An 18,740-nucleotide genomic window follows, 5' to 3' on the forward strand; every position below is an offset into this window, starting at 1 on the left:
AATGTAAGTCAGTGAAACTATGTTTGATGAAATGCGGTTAGTTCAATACTTGTTGAACGATTAACTAATAATCGGTCGACATACTGTTGCAATATGAGTAGAAAAGGAACTGAAATCGGTATAGTTCAGTATATTACATATAGTTTAGTATATATTACATATATATAGTTTAGTATATTACAGTTTCCACCGAAATTTAGATTATGATGTAGCAAACACAAAATTGATCTCTATGTTTATTCGTGATAGCGAGAATTTGTCTAAAACAAATTGATCTTATCAAAATAATATTAATTGCGATTTTTATATATATATATATATATATATATATATATACATACACATATACATATACATACACAAATATAGTTTTACAAAAAGATATTAATATTGAAATAGAATTTCATGTCTTTAAGAATGTAGATTTTTTTAGTTCTGCTTTGTCTATCGAATCTGTTTTCGAATCGAAGAGCCACTTTTCATTAATATTTCTCTCAAAGCAATACACAATTTTTTAAAATATATTTACATTATATAATTGTATACTTTGGGGGCAAAATATAATGATATAAACTGGGAGGAATCATATTATATTAATTTTTATATTTACTTTTTATTAACTCTTGCGAATAATAAAATTATATAAATATATCATCAATACGCTCGCTTATTTGTATCTATGAATATAAAATGTTCACTGATATTACTCAGCTGTTATATAAAAGAACGCAATCATGAATGAGATATACAGACTACGTTAAGTACAACATAGTGGTTCTTGTACGGATTAATAGCAATTTTTCTACCGCGCGCGTGCATGGAATATGGAATAGATCTCTGTTCGTTCCTCTCTCGGGTAAATTTTTGACAAAATTCAGTCGCTGTCAGTATCTCTATTCAAATGCGCATTTTCCATCTCGATTCACTTGAGAGCCGACGAAAGCTCGCGTATCATAGCTTCATTTTCTCGATATAACTGTCGAATCCTTCCGAATTGTATCAAATGTTTTTACAAATTATTAACATCCATAAAATTCATATTAAATACGAAAGTTTTAGTAAATAATAATAATGTTTATTTTCGTGGTGCGACTCGTCTTATTTTAAACTGACAGAAAAATGGAGAAAGATAGGCTTTGTGCTCTAAGAAAATTATTCTCAGTCTTATCCTTAGAGAGATAGTAAAAAGCGTAATGGATAGACTCTTGCTTCATATGCTTTCAATGCTTTGCATCAGGAAACGCGAACACGATTTTCAATGTACATCTCAGAAACTTCTCCAAACTTGCTTCTAACGTGATTAACATTTTATGTTGATGCACACGATGAAAGCATGATAAATATGTGCATGTTTATATTGCAATTAATCTTTGACTCGTAAAATAGTTTGGTTCAAAAGACGCTCGAATCTGCAAATGAAATGCATTTGCTTGAGGGTTAATATTCGTTTTGTTGGGATGAATATTGGGAAAATATTTTTAAAAGTTAGATATACAAATTCAATTTTTGAATTATATAGCTATATTGATGTTTCTTGAATCATTACTTATACTTATAATATGCAATTTATTCTTTATTTGAGAAACAGTGAATCTTCTTTATTCGTTAAATGCTAAAATAAACTTTGCCCTTTAATTAAACGACTTATTTGTCCTTTAATTAAATAAACGGCTATAATGGCCTTTATAATATATTAGCAGTACAATTAACGTAACGTTTGTCATTGTCAAGTTCATTGAATGCATATTTCTTTTTTGAGATATATTTATACAATTAAATAAAAGAAGTTCTACAACTTTTTTCTAATTTATTTTCAATTACAATTTTATTATTTTGTTAATTTGTCAGATAAATATGAATTGCAAATCCTAATAATTTCAGTTAGAATTGGAAGCTAAAAGTTTTTACGCACACAGACAGATATATCGTTTAAAAAGGCTTTATATATCGTTTAAAAGGTCAACAAAACTTTACTTTCAATTTTTCCCCTCAATTTAAATGCCACTGAAACAAGAGCTCGTTAAAACGGTTCGAAAAATTTCAATTTACGTTAATCTCTTTTTCTTTCTTTGTTTTTCTACGACGCCGAACGATGTTAACACGCGCGTATTAATGTATTCCGGAAATGTACGATACGTATCACATGGCGCGCCAAAACTAAGTACGAGCAGATAATCAAAACAAACGGTTGGTCACTAAAAATAAACGTTCTTTGGAGAGATCTGTTTCGAGAATATCAAATAGAGACGTCGCGCGAAAAAGATTTTTCATTAATTAGTAGTCAACTACGCGCAATGGCTCGACAGTTTCCTTGTAGTCGACGTGAAACGTCACACTAGTCGCTGAAATCACTAAATTAAATCGGCGCTGCGAAGAATATCGACTTTAAAAAATATCGTCTCAATCTACTATAATACATTTATATTTTTCAAACATTGTTTAGTCTATCTGCATAATATGTTAGTCATATGTAAATTTTTAAATATTTATCTTAATTTACATATAAATAAATTTAAAGCTCTTTTTAAACACAATTCTAATATTATAAAAATAATCAGATAATGCTTATACATATATAATATGACCACTCATAAAACTCTTTTTACTAAAGTATGACAATATATATGCATTTACTTTATGCATTTTCTTATGCGACATATACATATATCAAATTTTATTCTAAATGTTACTATCTTTTATGTATAGAATAAAATTTATTTTAAGACAAGTTTATTCTAAGATTTAGGGAAATGAGATGAGATTGTTCACTGCTTATTACATCAAATAACGAAGAATAATTTATTATTTATTCTCCGTGGGAATTTTAATCAACTAATTCATGACAAAAGATGAAATTATCGGGAAAAATTTATGTTTCGTCTGTCAAAAGTGACACAAAAGATACTGTTTAGTATCCGCTACCACAATGACTGTTTGTCAGTTGGTGTTGCTACTAATATACGCGCGCGCACGGTAATTCATTATGATATCGCGATATATCATTCGATAGTCGACAAAATCTAGAAAGCCAGATTGATACGTCCACGAACGAGCAAACGAGAATGACCGTGACATTTCTCGATGATGTACAAATGAGTCCGATTTTCCGTTAAGTAGTATCCAACGACTCGGAAGTGAAAATCGGAGCCATAATTCTTCTGTGCGGAGAATTTCTGGAGTGGAAAAATACCGTAACGCTATGCTCTTGGCGAACAATGAGACAACTCAAGCGTAAGTTTTCGTGATATCAACTCGTTTATCTATTTTTCTTGGCCGTTACTTTCGCGAGATGCGGACGATACGATCGGCGCAATTAACAACTTGCCGTTTGACTTCTTCAAGGCTGTTTTAACTCATTGTCAGTCCGTAATTAAGATCTACTTAGCTTATAAACGATATAAAATCGTTATATGCGATGTTTGAAAAAATTATTCCATTTTTGATACATCACGTTAGCGTGATATATAAAGGACGGTACCTACATTTTGGATGTTAATTTTGTATTTATAATTTTGTATTTAAATTTTGTATATATGTTAAAGTTGTATTTATTGCAGTTAATAGCATTTTTAATTTGCGCAATGTTCTTATGAGAGAGAAAGAAACATTAAAATATTATATCAATGTAATAATATTTAACTTTCATAATATGTCACAAAACTTCAGATTCTAAATAATGGTTTAAATATAACATTTAAAAATAAACGATAAAATATATTATTAAATTGCAAATGTTTAAAAAATAAATCATTCAAGTTACTTACAAATTATGTAATAAACTTTTGAGGTTTTTCTATTCCACTGTTTTTTCAAGGAATATTTGTTATTAATGTTTGTGATATCTCTGAATAACTTACTCATATCATATCTTTGTTAGAATATTGAAATTATATTTTAAACCGTTTAAAGAACGCAATTAATAAAGATTTATTCTTCTTGCAATGTTAATTTTTAAAATAAAGAAATAAACTTCGATCTCTTATAATATATTTAACACATGTTGTTTGAAAACAAGTTCAACTCTTAGAAGCTAGTTGAATGAAATTTAACATCATTAAAATACGATGTAAAGTTAAAATTAAAATAAAATAAATCGTTCCGTTTCTAAATCAATCATTTTGAATACATTCTGTTTATTAGAAAAATTAAGTTTGGTAACGTTTAGTACCGAAACTATGGAATATAGTGGTTGCGAATCAATATTGTTAAAAGTATTTAATATCTTAACTTGCAATCTCTTGCAAATTGATGCCTCATAGCGCACGAATTGTTCTCTTTCGAAACTGAAGAACTCAATTCTAATGAACACAGTCGGGCGTAAACAAGTGTGATGCATTAAGTTCTGCATTTTCATTGTTCAGTATTTTTCAACAGATCATAACTCTTCGCTCGTACATTAATAGTGATGGGACCCACGAATATTTCTTGTTGTTTCGAACATATTTCAATCGAGTTGTTGGATTATTCTTGGTGCATCGAGTGAGTCGCGAAATAACAAAAACAGGACATTGTGGAACTCTCTCTGCTCTTGTAAGCGCTTCGTCCCAGGATAACTTGCGGCAAGCAGAGAAATAAAAAAAACTAATGCGAAAACAGCGATCTTTTGCGGAGTGAAAGAATCGCGTCGTTAATGGGCATGAAGTTAATTGAAATTATGACTATTTCATGGCAAGCTCGCAAAGCGAAAACCTGAACAGTAGATGTCAATCAGTACGAACATGTACGGAGACGCGAATCAAGGGAATACAGGCGATTATAATCAGACGGCCGGTCGAGGATTGAGGAATATCACCGACGGACTCTACGAAACATTGCTAGATCACATCAATGTCACGTCGCAACTGGACATTAACGCAACGGAGGAGATTGATTCGTTTTACTTTTACGAGGTGAGTAAAAGATCTACTGTAGTCTCGCATTCGTGTTTCACGTTGCAAACTGTGAGGACCAATATAATACGGATACAAATATCGCGCCTGACGTGTATAATTTTTGATACAGCTGTCATTTTCGAATCGTTAAAAACCGTCACGTAAAAAATTCTGTACAACAAAAACATGGAATATAAGAATGGATAAATATTTATTATTCTGCAAATTTAAAAAAATTTATATTTTATATATGTATAGGATATATATTTAAAAGATTTTTATATTTATATTTCGATTACTAATATATAATATATAATATATTATTAATTAATAATGTGTGTGTGTGTACAATACTAATATTTAAATCTTTCTTTATTTTAGTTTAATCTTTCTTAATCTAAAGATTTAATTCCAAAAATATTATTGCAGTTCTATTTTTTATTTTTGTTGTAATAACAGAAATAAATAATTTGAAATGTATTATTAATATTATATGCCGATTAACTACGAATTTAAATTATATATATATTTAAATACGCGAAATACTAACATAAAAAAATTAGTTTTAAACTGAATATATATAATAAAATTGTAACATGAGTATCATTATCGAATTAAAAAAAAACTATTTATATATATGCATTTTCAACAAATTTGATGCATATTTTTTGATAAAACAATAAACATTCTATAAGCAAAATACTATCTATCAGTTCGATGAGAGAAGAATAATACAATAAAATACAATTGCGTTAATTTTCAATCAGAACTTTTGCTTCAAATAGAATTGTTCTTCTCCATACGTGTGATGCGATATTATCGCGTACAAAAAAAATTTGCTTTCTATATACACTCGTCAACAAAATTAACGCATATGTCTTTTAAGTCAAAATTTCGCATAATTTCAAATAAGCATAACTCCGCTAAAAATGAAAAAATGTATGGGTAACTTTCATATGTAATAACTCCGCGAAAAAAAATCGTACAAACTTTGCTTTTTTTAAAATTTGTAGTAAAAAGTCATTTTACGATAGTTATGATAAGATTTGCGAAAAAAATTTATTTCACTCCTTGGAGTGCGTCGAAGTACGCAATTTTTTTTAGACAAAACACGTCTTTACTTTTGAAGCAGTGGCGTACGGGGGAGAAGGATAAATTAAAAATCTGACGAATGGTTTTTAAAGTAGAGACTTCAAGCTTGACAATGAAAAAAAAATTTTTGAAATCCTATCATTTTTAGCGGAGTTATGCTTATTTGAAATTATGCGAAATTTTGACTTCAAATACATATGCGTTAATTTTGTTGACGTGTATTTGAGTGTATTTGAAAAATTTTCAAATTTTGAATGCGCAAATTATGGGTATTGGAAAACTACTAGTAGAAACTGAATTTCGAATCACGTTGCATACGTTCCATTATCGTACTTTATTCAAGATATTCATGAACGAAATGGTTCTTCTCTTTAACAATCATCGCATGCATTTGCGTAACAAGAATTCATAATTCGAAATAGAATTTCGCATTTAGCGTGCTTTTTTATCACGCACTTCAAGACTTGCGCAGATAAAAATAAGCTTTATTTTACAGCACTTTTTAAGAAAGTATAATAAAGAATCTCCATAACTTCTAGAATTTAGAACTGCTTCTTATTTTTGCATATTTTCTTGTAATCCATGGTCATACAGAATTACCTATGAATCGCGCAAATATTCGATTTTTTCTTTTTTTAACGCTCGCTCTATTGGAATATACGTCGTGTTTTATTATCGAAACTGTATGTGTGAACTAAATATCTCGTGACACTTTGTTCACGCTTGTCTGCATATTTCACTAGGAAAGAACAACAGATAATATGACAACGATGGCAGCATAACTCCTAAGTAATAACCATTGAATTTTCCGCGCATTTTAAAGTTGGATTTTAAAAATATAAAAATTAAATTAGGAAAATTATATGCGAAAATGTTATATATCGTGTAATTTCCGTTTCTCGAAAGTAAGTTTAAAACAATATGAAAACAAGCTGTTGCTAGATTGTGATGATAATTAAATGTAAGAAAATTCTATATGCAAAATATTTTATAATGTATAATAAGTGTGATTTTTAAAAATATATTAAAAATAATTTTCGGAAACAAATAATTAAAATTATCGGCAATTATACACGTAATTTTCTTCTCGCTTGTCAATTTATGATGAAAACAATTGCTTGAAGCAACGCGCCGTCATTTTCAAGAAGGAGAGAGGAAAGTGCATAAAATGCCGGCAGTAAATCTTATCAATAACGATCGTGCTCCGGATCAAAGTAACCCCGATCTACGATAACTTATTACTCGCAGGTCTGCTACCGTCATCGTCCACGCAGATCGCGTTTTCCATATCGATGAGGTAAATTTAGACGACGGGAAAAGTCATAGTACTCATGCACTTCGTAGTGCATCAGTAAACTGTTCGCCCTTCAGCCGCAATTCGAGAACTTATTCTATATCTGTATTGTCATTATTGGGTTCATCAAAGAAAAAAGTAGAGGAAAAAATAGAAATTAAAAACTGACTTTTGAATTATAATCAAATCGGCATAGCTCGGCTCAACTTGAATCGATCATAGGATTTAAGAAAGAAATATTTATTATTTTATAAAGAATATTACCTTATAAAGAATATTATAAAGAATATACCCAATATTATATTTCTATATTGTATCAAAAAAATAAATGAGAATTTTTTCAAATTAAATTTGAAAAATGAAAAATTGAGAATAAAGAATGAGATTGTTTCAATTTTATTATGAGAATTAATCAATAAACAACTTATCAGAAAAAATTGATATTAAACTTTATATTAAATTTCTTAGAAATTTCTTTATATTAAATATTTAGGAACCGTACTACAAATTTTATGCTCAGTGAAATGTATATTCTCCTCTCTATATCAATTTCCATCCTATTTTCTATTATTTTGCATTAAAAAAAAATTAATGATGCATTCGATAAAAAAATTTAGATAAATTTTTATTTAGTATGATTCAAATGTGCAATATATCACAAATATAAAAAAGATCTTATATGTTTTTAAATAATAAGGTGATTTACACTTTTTTAAATTATTTTATATATATACACACACATACACACAAAAGTGTGAATACGGTCCTCGGTTATGAGATTCTTTTCACATTGGTGTCATTATTCGCGTCTTCTTGTAATCGCGCGCACTCTAAAGTCTAGACGGTTGCATCGCGAGTATTAAAACTACATGACGACGATGACGACGATGAAGGTTCCCTTCTCTCGCGTATTCTCCTCTCGCGATTGCAGAAACCATGCCAGAGGAACTCACTTATTTTTACTAGGAATGCGCCTCGAGCTGAAGCCGCGAGAAAAAAAGAGCTTGAAAACGGATGGAAAAAGAGAGGAAAAGAGAGGGTCATTGACGCGTGATGTTGGAAACAGGCGTCCGATAAAATTAAGCTGCCACGAAACGGCCGAGACAGTGAAAACAATTCTTTTCCATCTTCCTATTCTTTTTTTTTCTTACACAAGTTGCCTGTGACATCCTCCAGACGAAAGAAGTGACGTAATGTCAACAATGATCGTATTAAAATATAGATTTCGTCTATATAACCGCATCTAAAATTTCTAATTGTAGCTATAAAATTGTGTTTATACAGGTGTTTCACACAGTTTAACATATCTTGCATATCTTTCTATTCGATGTTAGCTAATATTTGTATTTCTATTTCATTAGTGCCAATTCATTTTTATTTCTTCCATGTTTCTGTATTATTCACGGATTCATTGACGAATCGAATTTTTTCTGAAAATTAATGTATCAATAGTTCTTCAGATGCAGAATAATAGCATTTGAAAATTTATACTTTTGCGAATCGAGTCTTAGAGAAACACAAAAATTAATTTTTTAAACTTCAAGTAAATTTTACTTCAACAAAAAAAGTCTTATTCTTTGTTTAATTTTAGATTAATTTTACTTTAATAGAAATTTTGATTTTTAATTTTTGCTTTAATTTTGACTGTCTCATCGTTCATATAATTTCTGGCAAATTTTTTAAAAATAAAACTACAATTTAAGATTTATAACCAGTTATGTAAATTTTTAAATGCGAAGAGAAATGAAGACATTTGGGAATTATGAGACGGTAAATTGATCAAAGGATTTGTAACTGCTTGGTAACAGTCTCCTAGCATTGTCTCTCGCTGGTCATCCAATTTACGCTTATCTAGCTTCTCTCGCAAACGTGTACGAATTTAACTACATTACTGCCAGTATAAGGTACATTGTATGTATGCAGCTGTGCATGAATTGAGCTTATTCGGTGCATCTGTACCACGTTACGAAACAATACTGTATTCCGTTCTCTGCTGAAGCCGCAAATGGTGAACATTTCCTATCTTCAAAGACTTTACTGAACATCGACAATTTTTGCTCTTAATATCATTGACATATAAAAGCTTATATGGTTTGTCACAAAGCATCTTATTTTTTAACACATTATTATAATATATCTACATATTATCAATTGCACTTTACAAATCAAGATAATGCTGAGTTATGAAGATTTCCTCTCGAGACAAGAATCGATATATCGAGCGCAATATGATTGCTACTAAAGAAAGTTACTAAGTAAGGATACTTCAACATAAAACGAGAAGTCATAGGAAGATATTCCACAAATGTAACATTGCGAGCCCAAAGGACAATTTTCCACTCTCACGTAATCCAGGGTTATAACGAAAGTTTTCTCATTCGCGCATAACTTGTGCTCGTAAAAGCCAGTACCCTTCGCAAGTCTGATTGAATGTTACGAGCCATCATATACTTCTTATGATACCGGACGACCATTATACGAAAATACAAGGTAGCCGTGTAAAAAATATGTGTAATAACACGGAATATAACTTAATCGCACGACGTTAATAAAACGTTGCCAAAGGCTTGATTTTACGAACCTGTGAGAGAGAAAGCGATGCACCGATGCTCAGGCCCTCAAATTATTTCACACGACAAACACTCTCGAACGTTATAAAAGCGGCAAGGGAGTATGGTAAAAAGGCAATGGAGTTTCCGCGAGAAAGCTCTCTCGTGAAAGTTTCGTCTTGTCAAAGCTCTCTGTCTTCAGTTAGAGACGTCTCGACGGCCGAAGCAATTAGCTGTCGCGACGCCGTCTCGTTTGTTACCGCGGTTTGTCGATGCCGATTGATTGAATTTATCGATTTTGTAACAAAAAAAAAACAAACAAATAGGTAACATAAGAAACTCAATGGCGTTTCACGTTCGCACGATCCTGACAGTGTAAAATCGAAACCAATTTTCATAAGCGCGTTAATTGAAAATATATTTGATACGCGCGTGAAAAACGATTAAATGTTTTTTATTTTCTGTTTCGCATAAAAATAATACATTTGAAGCACACTAAATTATTTTAATCCTAAAAACCATAATTTTTCAATTTTTTTTATATAAAAGATTGTATTAAAATAATTATATACTTTAAAAAGTTATGTGCGGCCGTCAAGAGAGGAAAAATATCTTTTTCAGTGTCTCTTATGTAGGACGCTACGTACAACAGGTGAATTGGCAATTATTCGACGTTATCATTCCAGAGATAAAATCGGAATCTCATTTTCCCTTAGGCGCGTACTTAAAAATCGAGGTTTCTCTTCCCGGGCGAACGATGTGTAAGATCGAGGTTGTTTCGTAAAAGCTGCCCGAAAGACGAAAAAAAAAAGAAGGTTACTCAATGATGCGTGGATTCAAGACGCGTAAGTGAAATTTCTTCTTAATCGATGTCGTGGAGAAAAAGCTACGACATTCCGCGGTTGTAGCCGTCGTGTGTAATTGCAGGCGGAACGGTCGCGTAACAAGTTGCGCGCGTCGCGCTGGCGCGTCGTGAAAAAGAGCCTCGTAAAAATCATGTTCCCATTAGAGCCGTGCCGGCTCGTTCCCTTGATAAATTTTACGGTAAATGTACGACTTGGCACGTACCGCGCGTCCGCCCCGCGAAGAAAGTTATTTTCACGGCCGTATATTTCCGCGACGGTCTGGGGGTATCGCGCGGATTCTCTCCGTCGTGTAAATTGGCTACACACTCGCACAGTGAGTATTCCGACTATTCGATAAACTCGATGCCAAGGTTGTGATTTACGCAACTTTTCACAGGCGGCTGGCTGTTCGTCTTTCATTAGAGCGATTAGAGCATTCCTCGCAATAAAATCTCTGTGACGATATACGAAAGAAAAGATTCTGTTGATTCGCGAAGTGATAAATTGATGAACGAACTTTATTCCTTCGACAAGACGATTTTTTTATTGCGACAATATTATTACGTTAAAGTCATAAAGTAATATCCAATAATCTGATCAAATTACTCTCCGATTGTATGCGAATGGGATTTGTCTATGTCTAATCGTTATTAAACTCGAACAGTCGAACATTTGAAATATTTATTTATTCGTATATTATTATATATAATAATATATATATAGTATAAAAGCGACACATAAAATTTTTTATTCATTTCAAGACGGCAAGTTATGTTAACCATGGTAAAAATGTTTAAATTGAATCGATGAAATTTCGATTGCACTAATGCAATATCTCTCTGTACGATTCTCTTCATTCATATTCGAACAATAGGAATAATATGAACAGTTCTCGCGGAAATTAAACCGAAACAATGCAGATGTCATATTCATTGCATACAGAGTTTATATAAGTTGTCGACCGATTTAAGCCGCAATTACACATAAACCAATATCTCATTCTCTTGAACAACATGCTTGCCTCTCCGCTTCTATATTTTCCTTTGTTCGATACCCAGTTTGCCGAGACGATGAGATTAATTATAACCCGGACAATGTGCCTTTTAATTAAATGTCGATGCCAGTCATTATAATTTGAGATTGTGCCTTTCGTTCGTCTCTCTCTCTCTCTCTCTCTCTCTCGTCGTTGAAAGCCTTATTGAAACGACTTGCCGTTTGTCCACGATTTCATCCCTTTACTTTAAAGGTATATCGTTATTCCCCAAATAAAAAGCTATGTATGTACATCGCATATACATAATCGAATATATAAAAGTATACAGATAAAAGCTTTATATTCATTTCAAATAATTAATGAGACATTATATAAATTTGTTATATAATTTTTTTTAAATACACTTAATTTATATCTCATGATACTCTGACATTCTCGGTATGTAATTAATGTAAAATGCAAATATCAACTATTTTAAAGTTAAAATTATATTGCAAAAAAATGTACAAAAAAATATTTACTGTAGGATTCCTTAACTATTTATTTTCTGAAAATTTTATCTATATATTTGCGCACAAGAAGTATAATTTAAAAAACACTATTTCAAATAATAATTTAATTAATAATTTTGATAAATAAAATTTGAAAAAATAAAAGTAAAATGTGTAAACTAGTAAATATCCATTTCAATTGTTTTATAATTGTTTTGTAAATATCACCACAATTGACTTGATTCGAATATTTAATTTGTACTTAATATGTATTTATAGATTTATACTGATATTGGTACGTATGCGATACCTATCATTAGATCATATGCTTCATAATTTAAATGCAAACGATTCAGGGGAAACAAAATAAATGGTAAAAAACAGAAGCGGCCGAGTCAGATTTATCGCGATAATGTAAGCCACGCGTGATGCTAATTTTTATCGCGTACACATTATATGTTTATAAACTAATACATGCGCATATGAATATCACTTCAACGCTGATGAGAATAAAAAAGCACATTATAACATTCTTTTTGCAATTATAATTGCACATCGAAAATTACTTGTTACACTACATATGCATATTTAAATTTTACATCACATTAATTTGATGTTTTTTTTTAAAAGTATTATTTGTTATAAATTCTTACAAATAGTGCATTAGATATGCAAATTGTTTTGATGAAATATGGTAGTATAGATATCTATTTTATCGCTCTCTCCTTTCAGCATTTTAATTTCTCATTATGACATAATTTGTTGTCATGTTTGAATATAATTTTATTAAATATAAGATTCCTTGTATAACATATCCATCCTTCATCATCCTTCAACATCCTTGTATAACATATATAACATAATATGTACATAAATTTACTGAAAATTAGATTAAAAAATATATATTATCGATCTTTTCACAGTTAAATAAACTCAAATGTCAATACGGAAAGACATATTGTGAAAAAAATTATATTAAAAAAAATAATATTAGAATAATAAAAAATACTATGGATTAAAAAAAAATACTTAATTCAATGTAAGTTATTAAAACTTTTTTGCTCAGGTGTGTTTAAAATTATGCACAATTTTCTCGAAATATAATCGAAATATAATCGAGAAAGACATGTTTCTCTGCAATCATGCAGATTAATGAATAATAAATAAAGTCAAAACGAATTTTTCGAAATTAGTCTTTAAGGCCACGATTTTTTATCTAGAAAAGTTGCAATTTTATTTAAAAATAAAAATTTATTATTATTGATTATTATATACAATATATTCTACTATTCGTCATATATTCCACTTTTTCATTTAACGTCATAACTTTTCCAACTGACTCTTTCCAATTCGCAAATCCAAACTAGCTGAGATGATCATCGAGATAATCTAGAAAATTAATTATGCAGTCGGACGACGTTTACTTTTCCCCAAACGAAAATTGTTACACTTGCTGTGGAACTGGCCATTAATCAGAGTCAGAGTTTTCGCAATAAATAACCGTAACGAGTTATATTCATCTCACTCAGTTTACTTGATGCCTTAAATCATTAGAACTCGAGAACTTTTTCGATAAATTTTATTGCATATTTTTACACAGAAAAAATTTTCTCTTAGAATTTACCCTGAAAATCATGGTAATCGTGAGACAATATGGTATGAAAAGAATTTTATGAGAATTTCTCTGATTAATATTTTTTTATCACAATAAAAAATAATAATATCTATCACAATAAAATATAATTTACTAAAAGTAGTAAAATTTACTAAAAGTATGGTAAAATTAATAAAACATAATTCTTTCCATACCATATTGTCCCATGATTATCATGATTTTCAGGATAAATTCTAAGAGAAAATTCTCTCTGTGTATAAATATGTCGTTTTCCCTACCTGCCAAATTTCGAAATATAAATACAGTTTGTTCGTTTTATTTTATTTCACGATTAGTATTGTTGAAAAATTAAAAAAATTAAGTCTTATAAAATATTATTAAAATAACGCTATATTTAATAAGATGCATTGTACTCTTTCCTTTTTAGTCAATATGTCAATATAAATATAATTATTTAATCATAAATTAGTCTTTCTCCAATATGTTTTTATTTTGTTTTATTATCAGTTAATTAGTCAATTTAATTATTTTACTACAATTATTTTTCTTACAATTATTAATTGATTAATTATAACGATTTGGTAATAACGTCTTTACACATTGGTTTCGAGATAATTATCACTTGATCTCAAAAATTTAATTTTTTTACATTGACTAAGCACTTGTTATATTTACACATCATAACATGTATTGAGCAATATACATATTGTATTGATTAAAACGCACACAAAGAAAATGTATTTAATGATAATCGATGCGTTATTAATTATGTCAAAATTGATAAACGATACTAACATCGTCTAATTGGCATTGAACAAATGCAATAATCGGCATATTTGTCAACTTAGTGAGATATTTATGTAATAATTTTCAATTGGAGTCATTTATGGCTGCAAACGCCGCTCAAAATAATCTAATTCTATCGCGCTGTTATAATTCATGGCTCTTTAGCCGTTTAATTATCGATTACCGAATTAAGCCAAAGCCGATGCGCGTTGTTATGCATCTAAATGGTAATTGGCTGCCGATAATTTTCGCAAACTACCACGACGTTCTGCGTAAATCAACCTACTGACGAATCGATCTCGAATGAGAGAAATGCAAGGCGGTTGCAATTGAAAACGCTCGTTCATAATGAAAAGTTTTGACAATTGTGCCTAGTGCATATAAAGTTTGCGATATTGATAATGTTTTGGAAAATTCCTCTCTGTTATAAACTTTTAATTTTTAATTCAAATTATTTTCACACTAGATAATTTGTGAAATAATCATTAGATAGAACGAAACTTTAAACTTTATTCGTAATAAAATAAAAAACAAAACATTATATCTTTGATATGTTGAAATTTGAATCCCTAACTGTTACTTATTTTCACTTGTTTGAAAACTTGAAAATTATCAATGCCTTGAAAGAGAAAGATTTGACTGGACAAAAGTTTTTGTATGTTCTACATCTATATTAAACTTTAAACTTTAAATTTTTTAATAAAATGTTAAATAAGAATTTTACATAAGAGTTTTATATATTACATTTTTACGAGATAATAATAAATTTACAATCTAACTGCAATAAAATTTGTAGAATAAGATACATAAGGAAAATTTAAACAGGAACACATGTAAAAAATTAGAGATTAATGACTTAACGAAAAATTGAATACAAAATCGAGACGTTAGGAAAGGTTAGAGAAAGATTTTTAATAAATCATATTTTCCCTCTGAATGCACGATATCATTAAATACGGCACAACGCTTCCTGGTAATCCTTATAGCTATCGAATGGTGGGTTATATGCACCATCGAACACATGATTTGGTTATTATCGTTCTACTGTGTGACGATCGCTCCCATATCACATCCGCAATAACCGTAACATTCGTGTCGACGGACATACTATCGATGTTACCGCAATTTACGGTCGCTCCTTTATGCATTTGTGCTGATAGGCGTTTTCCTATTCGAATTTAACAAAATTACGACTCGGACGGAGTCCACGCGTACGACTAAAGAAACACATAATACCGGAACAAAAAAGCCGGAAAAAACGATGAATTTGTTCTTAACTTGAGCAACTTCGAGGGAGAAGAGCTCGTTCGAACGAGTTTGAAGTATCTTACGGGAAAATATTCCCTTTGGGAGTCACATGATCTAGAGGATAAGAGTACCGGAATGGTCCAAGCGGAAATTGCAGCCATTACTTTTAAATTTTATCGAGTAATATGCAGGTCTACTGACTCATCACTTAATTATATTTTTGTGTATCTCTTAATGTATTTGGACAAATATATAATATTGTCTTTCTAGAGTTTCAAATAAAGTCGAATGTAAAAAAAAAATCTTAGCTTATTCGCAGTATTGTTGCCATTCAGGCACATACGAAATTTCAAAACTAACACTTCAAGCTCCCAAGTTATATCTGCACAGAAAGAATTTTCTCTTAGAATTTACCCTGAAAATCATGGGATAATATGGTATGGAAAGAATTTTATGAGAATTTCTCTGATTAATATTTGTCACAATAAAAAATAATAATATCTATCACAATAAAATATAACATATGTTTGATTAATTTTACTATATAGTTTAGTAAATTCTAAGAGAAAATTCTCTCTGTCAAAATAGCAAAAATTTCAGATTTGTTAAAACTGTCGACAGTCAGGTAAATTCTATTTTCGAGCAATGCCATCTTGTTACTTATAGTATAATATTTCTTTCTCTCGTTATTTATAGTATAATAAACTTTCTAATGTTTAGCTGTTAGCTATATTAGGCTTATTTCGTTTTTCGATCACTTTCTCTTGTAGGATTGGCTTTGAGTATATCATAAGTAGAAATGTGAAAATTTATCGAGTCAGCGAAAAAATGTATCCGTGCCAACAAAAATCTAACGTATTACAATACTTGAAGTATCTTTTATAAAGATACCAGTAGATATCTAAATATATATTGAATCTCGAATATCTGCATATATTTTTTTCTATATCGAGAATAGGGATTTTGTGTCACTGATCTTGGATAGATCCTGAAGCACTTTATATTCTTGTTATACAATTTTGTCCTTTGTTGCGGCAAGATATTGTGCTTTTACTGATTACGTATGGAAACTGTCACAAGCGTACGTAATCAAAATGTCAAAGCTCGTAGCGCGATCCGCTCGTTAGAGGAGCAATCTCGATCAAAGTGTCGTGTATGACAGGTTCCGAAAAGTATAGTCGTGGCTTGCATTATTGCGTCCGGCTTTAACACGATATCGTTGCAGCGACATTGTCAGCGATTACGATGATACATGTGTATCACAAAACCATCGATTGCCTTCTTCAATACAATTTTTTCGATCAATTTTTTCTCCCAATAAAAATATTAAAACACTTTAAATATCTTCGAGTAAAATATAATAGAATTTATACTATAAAAATAAATTATTTTTGTCAAGAAAGAAAAGATAGAAAGAAAATAATCGACGAAATAATATATGTGGAATAATTTAAAATTTATTTTAATAAATAAATGTGTGTTATATAAAGCTAAAGTTACAAAGATAAATGTTGAAAATTAAAAAGGTGAGATACAGTAACGGTCTTCTTCAATATTGTCGTTAAAGGAAAATTGTTTTTAAAATGCTGCGAAGAAGAACATTTGGTGGCTTTGTGAAATACCTCGTATGTAATCACGATTTATCGACTCAGCCGAATATGGTCATTTCGTGTTATAGTAGCTTCATCGTCACTGACGCGCCGGTTTCTCCATAAACGGCATGTCTATCGATCCCCAATGTTCTATTTCGCGAAATAGATTTACGACGACGTGATTCCCCTTTAGGACTTTAAAGTGTTAGATTGCGCGCGAATCGATGACAAAACTCCGAGTTTGATCAAAATGTCTGCCAAACGATCCGTTTGTTATAATAAACGCGACTTCGAAGATATGAATGTACGAAGATAATGGTAAATTGCGATCGTCATGGCAAATGCGAACGTAATGATATGCCACGTGCCAACAATAATGAATTGGCAGCTATTCTCTATTTGCTAAGAGATATCTTCATCTCCAACTTGTTCGCACTGTTGCATTTTTAAAGCGTACTCTGTTCGATTGCGCACTGTGATCTATATTTATTATAAAATCTGTTGGCTAGAACTATTAAAACTTTCTGTTAAGATAAGTACTGCTTTAGATAAAGTAAGGCACTTCGAAGTAGAAAATTTAGCTTTAACTTTTACGAAACTAAGAATAAAATATAGAGAAGAGAAAGAGAGAGAAACTCTATAGATTTATATAAAAATCAAAATAATTAAAATTCTTAAAAATAATATATTTAAGGATTACATCCATGATTATTCACTCAATGACAATCATTAAATTCTATTAATTGCATCTTAGTAATTACTAAGTAATTACAGTTTTGCTGGTGAACGTAAATTTTTCAAACAATTTTCACAGACAGTTTTTGAACAGTTTTCATGAACTTAAAGTATATCTTGATTATTCTCGCTGACCTAACGACTTCCGACTAATTTCAACAATATAAACAATCTTTCATTTATGATATACCTATCGATATAATAATTGGGAGAGTTCAATGTAAATGTGAATAAGTGTCAATAATATCATATAGTTGAAATAATTCCAAATGTAATTTTATATTTTATATAAAACCAGGTTAAATAAATTATAGACGCATTTCTTTAAAGGAACGATCCGAGTTAAGAAATGATATTATCGAAATTTTCTGAAGGCAATCGTTTGCAAAGGACCAATTCCTTTGTATATATAAGATTGATGACTCACTGTACACGCGCGGGTCAGATTTTGGTAAAAACAAAGATGATATCTCTGTGTGTCCCAAGTAATTCTTCTTAATCTTTCCTATCTTTTTTCAACTTTAGATAGATCTTTATTTACTCTGATGGAATCAGCGAAAGTATATTATTGTCTTTTTTCGTGACATTATTTATTTTTCTGTATATGTTTCTAATTATGGAATTAATC

At 30.3% G+C, this 18,740-nt stretch overlaps 2 protein-coding genes across 9 annotated transcripts in view; one reads left to right on the forward strand and one right to left on the reverse strand.

The window, feature by feature from the left end:
* The window catches only part of Cdi (serine/threonine kinase), a 130,244-nt gene that overhangs the window by 57,450 nt on the left and 54,054 nt on the right, over positions 1-18,740 (reverse strand). The window lies entirely within an intron of this gene.
* Ccap-r (Crustacean cardioactive peptide receptor) overlaps positions 1-18,740 on the forward strand; it is a 66,712-nt gene that overhangs the window by 4,569 nt on the left and 43,403 nt on the right. For 3 of the 7 annotated variants that reach the window (XM_083042949.1, XM_083042947.1, XM_083042950.1), the window contains exon 2: positions 4,375-4,889. In XM_083042949.1, the coding sequence (XP_082899075.1) occupies positions 4,701-4,889 (189 nt within the window). In that variant the 5' untranslated portion in view covers positions 4,375-4,700. Of the gene's footprint in view, positions 1-2,740; positions 3,232-4,374; positions 4,890-18,740 lie in introns of all 7 variants that reach the window. The other 4 variants (XM_083042944.1, XM_083042951.1, XM_083042945.1 and 1 more) reach the window with 3 other exon arrangements.

This window comes from Prenolepis imparis, unplaced genomic scaffold (genome assembly GCF_030444845.1).
Source record: "Prenolepis imparis isolate NDT839.2.m4 unplaced genomic scaffold, iyPreImpa1.0 SCAF_7, whole genome shotgun sequence".
Classification (NCBI taxonomy): Eukaryota; Metazoa; Arthropoda; class Insecta; order Hymenoptera; family Formicidae; genus Prenolepis; species Prenolepis imparis.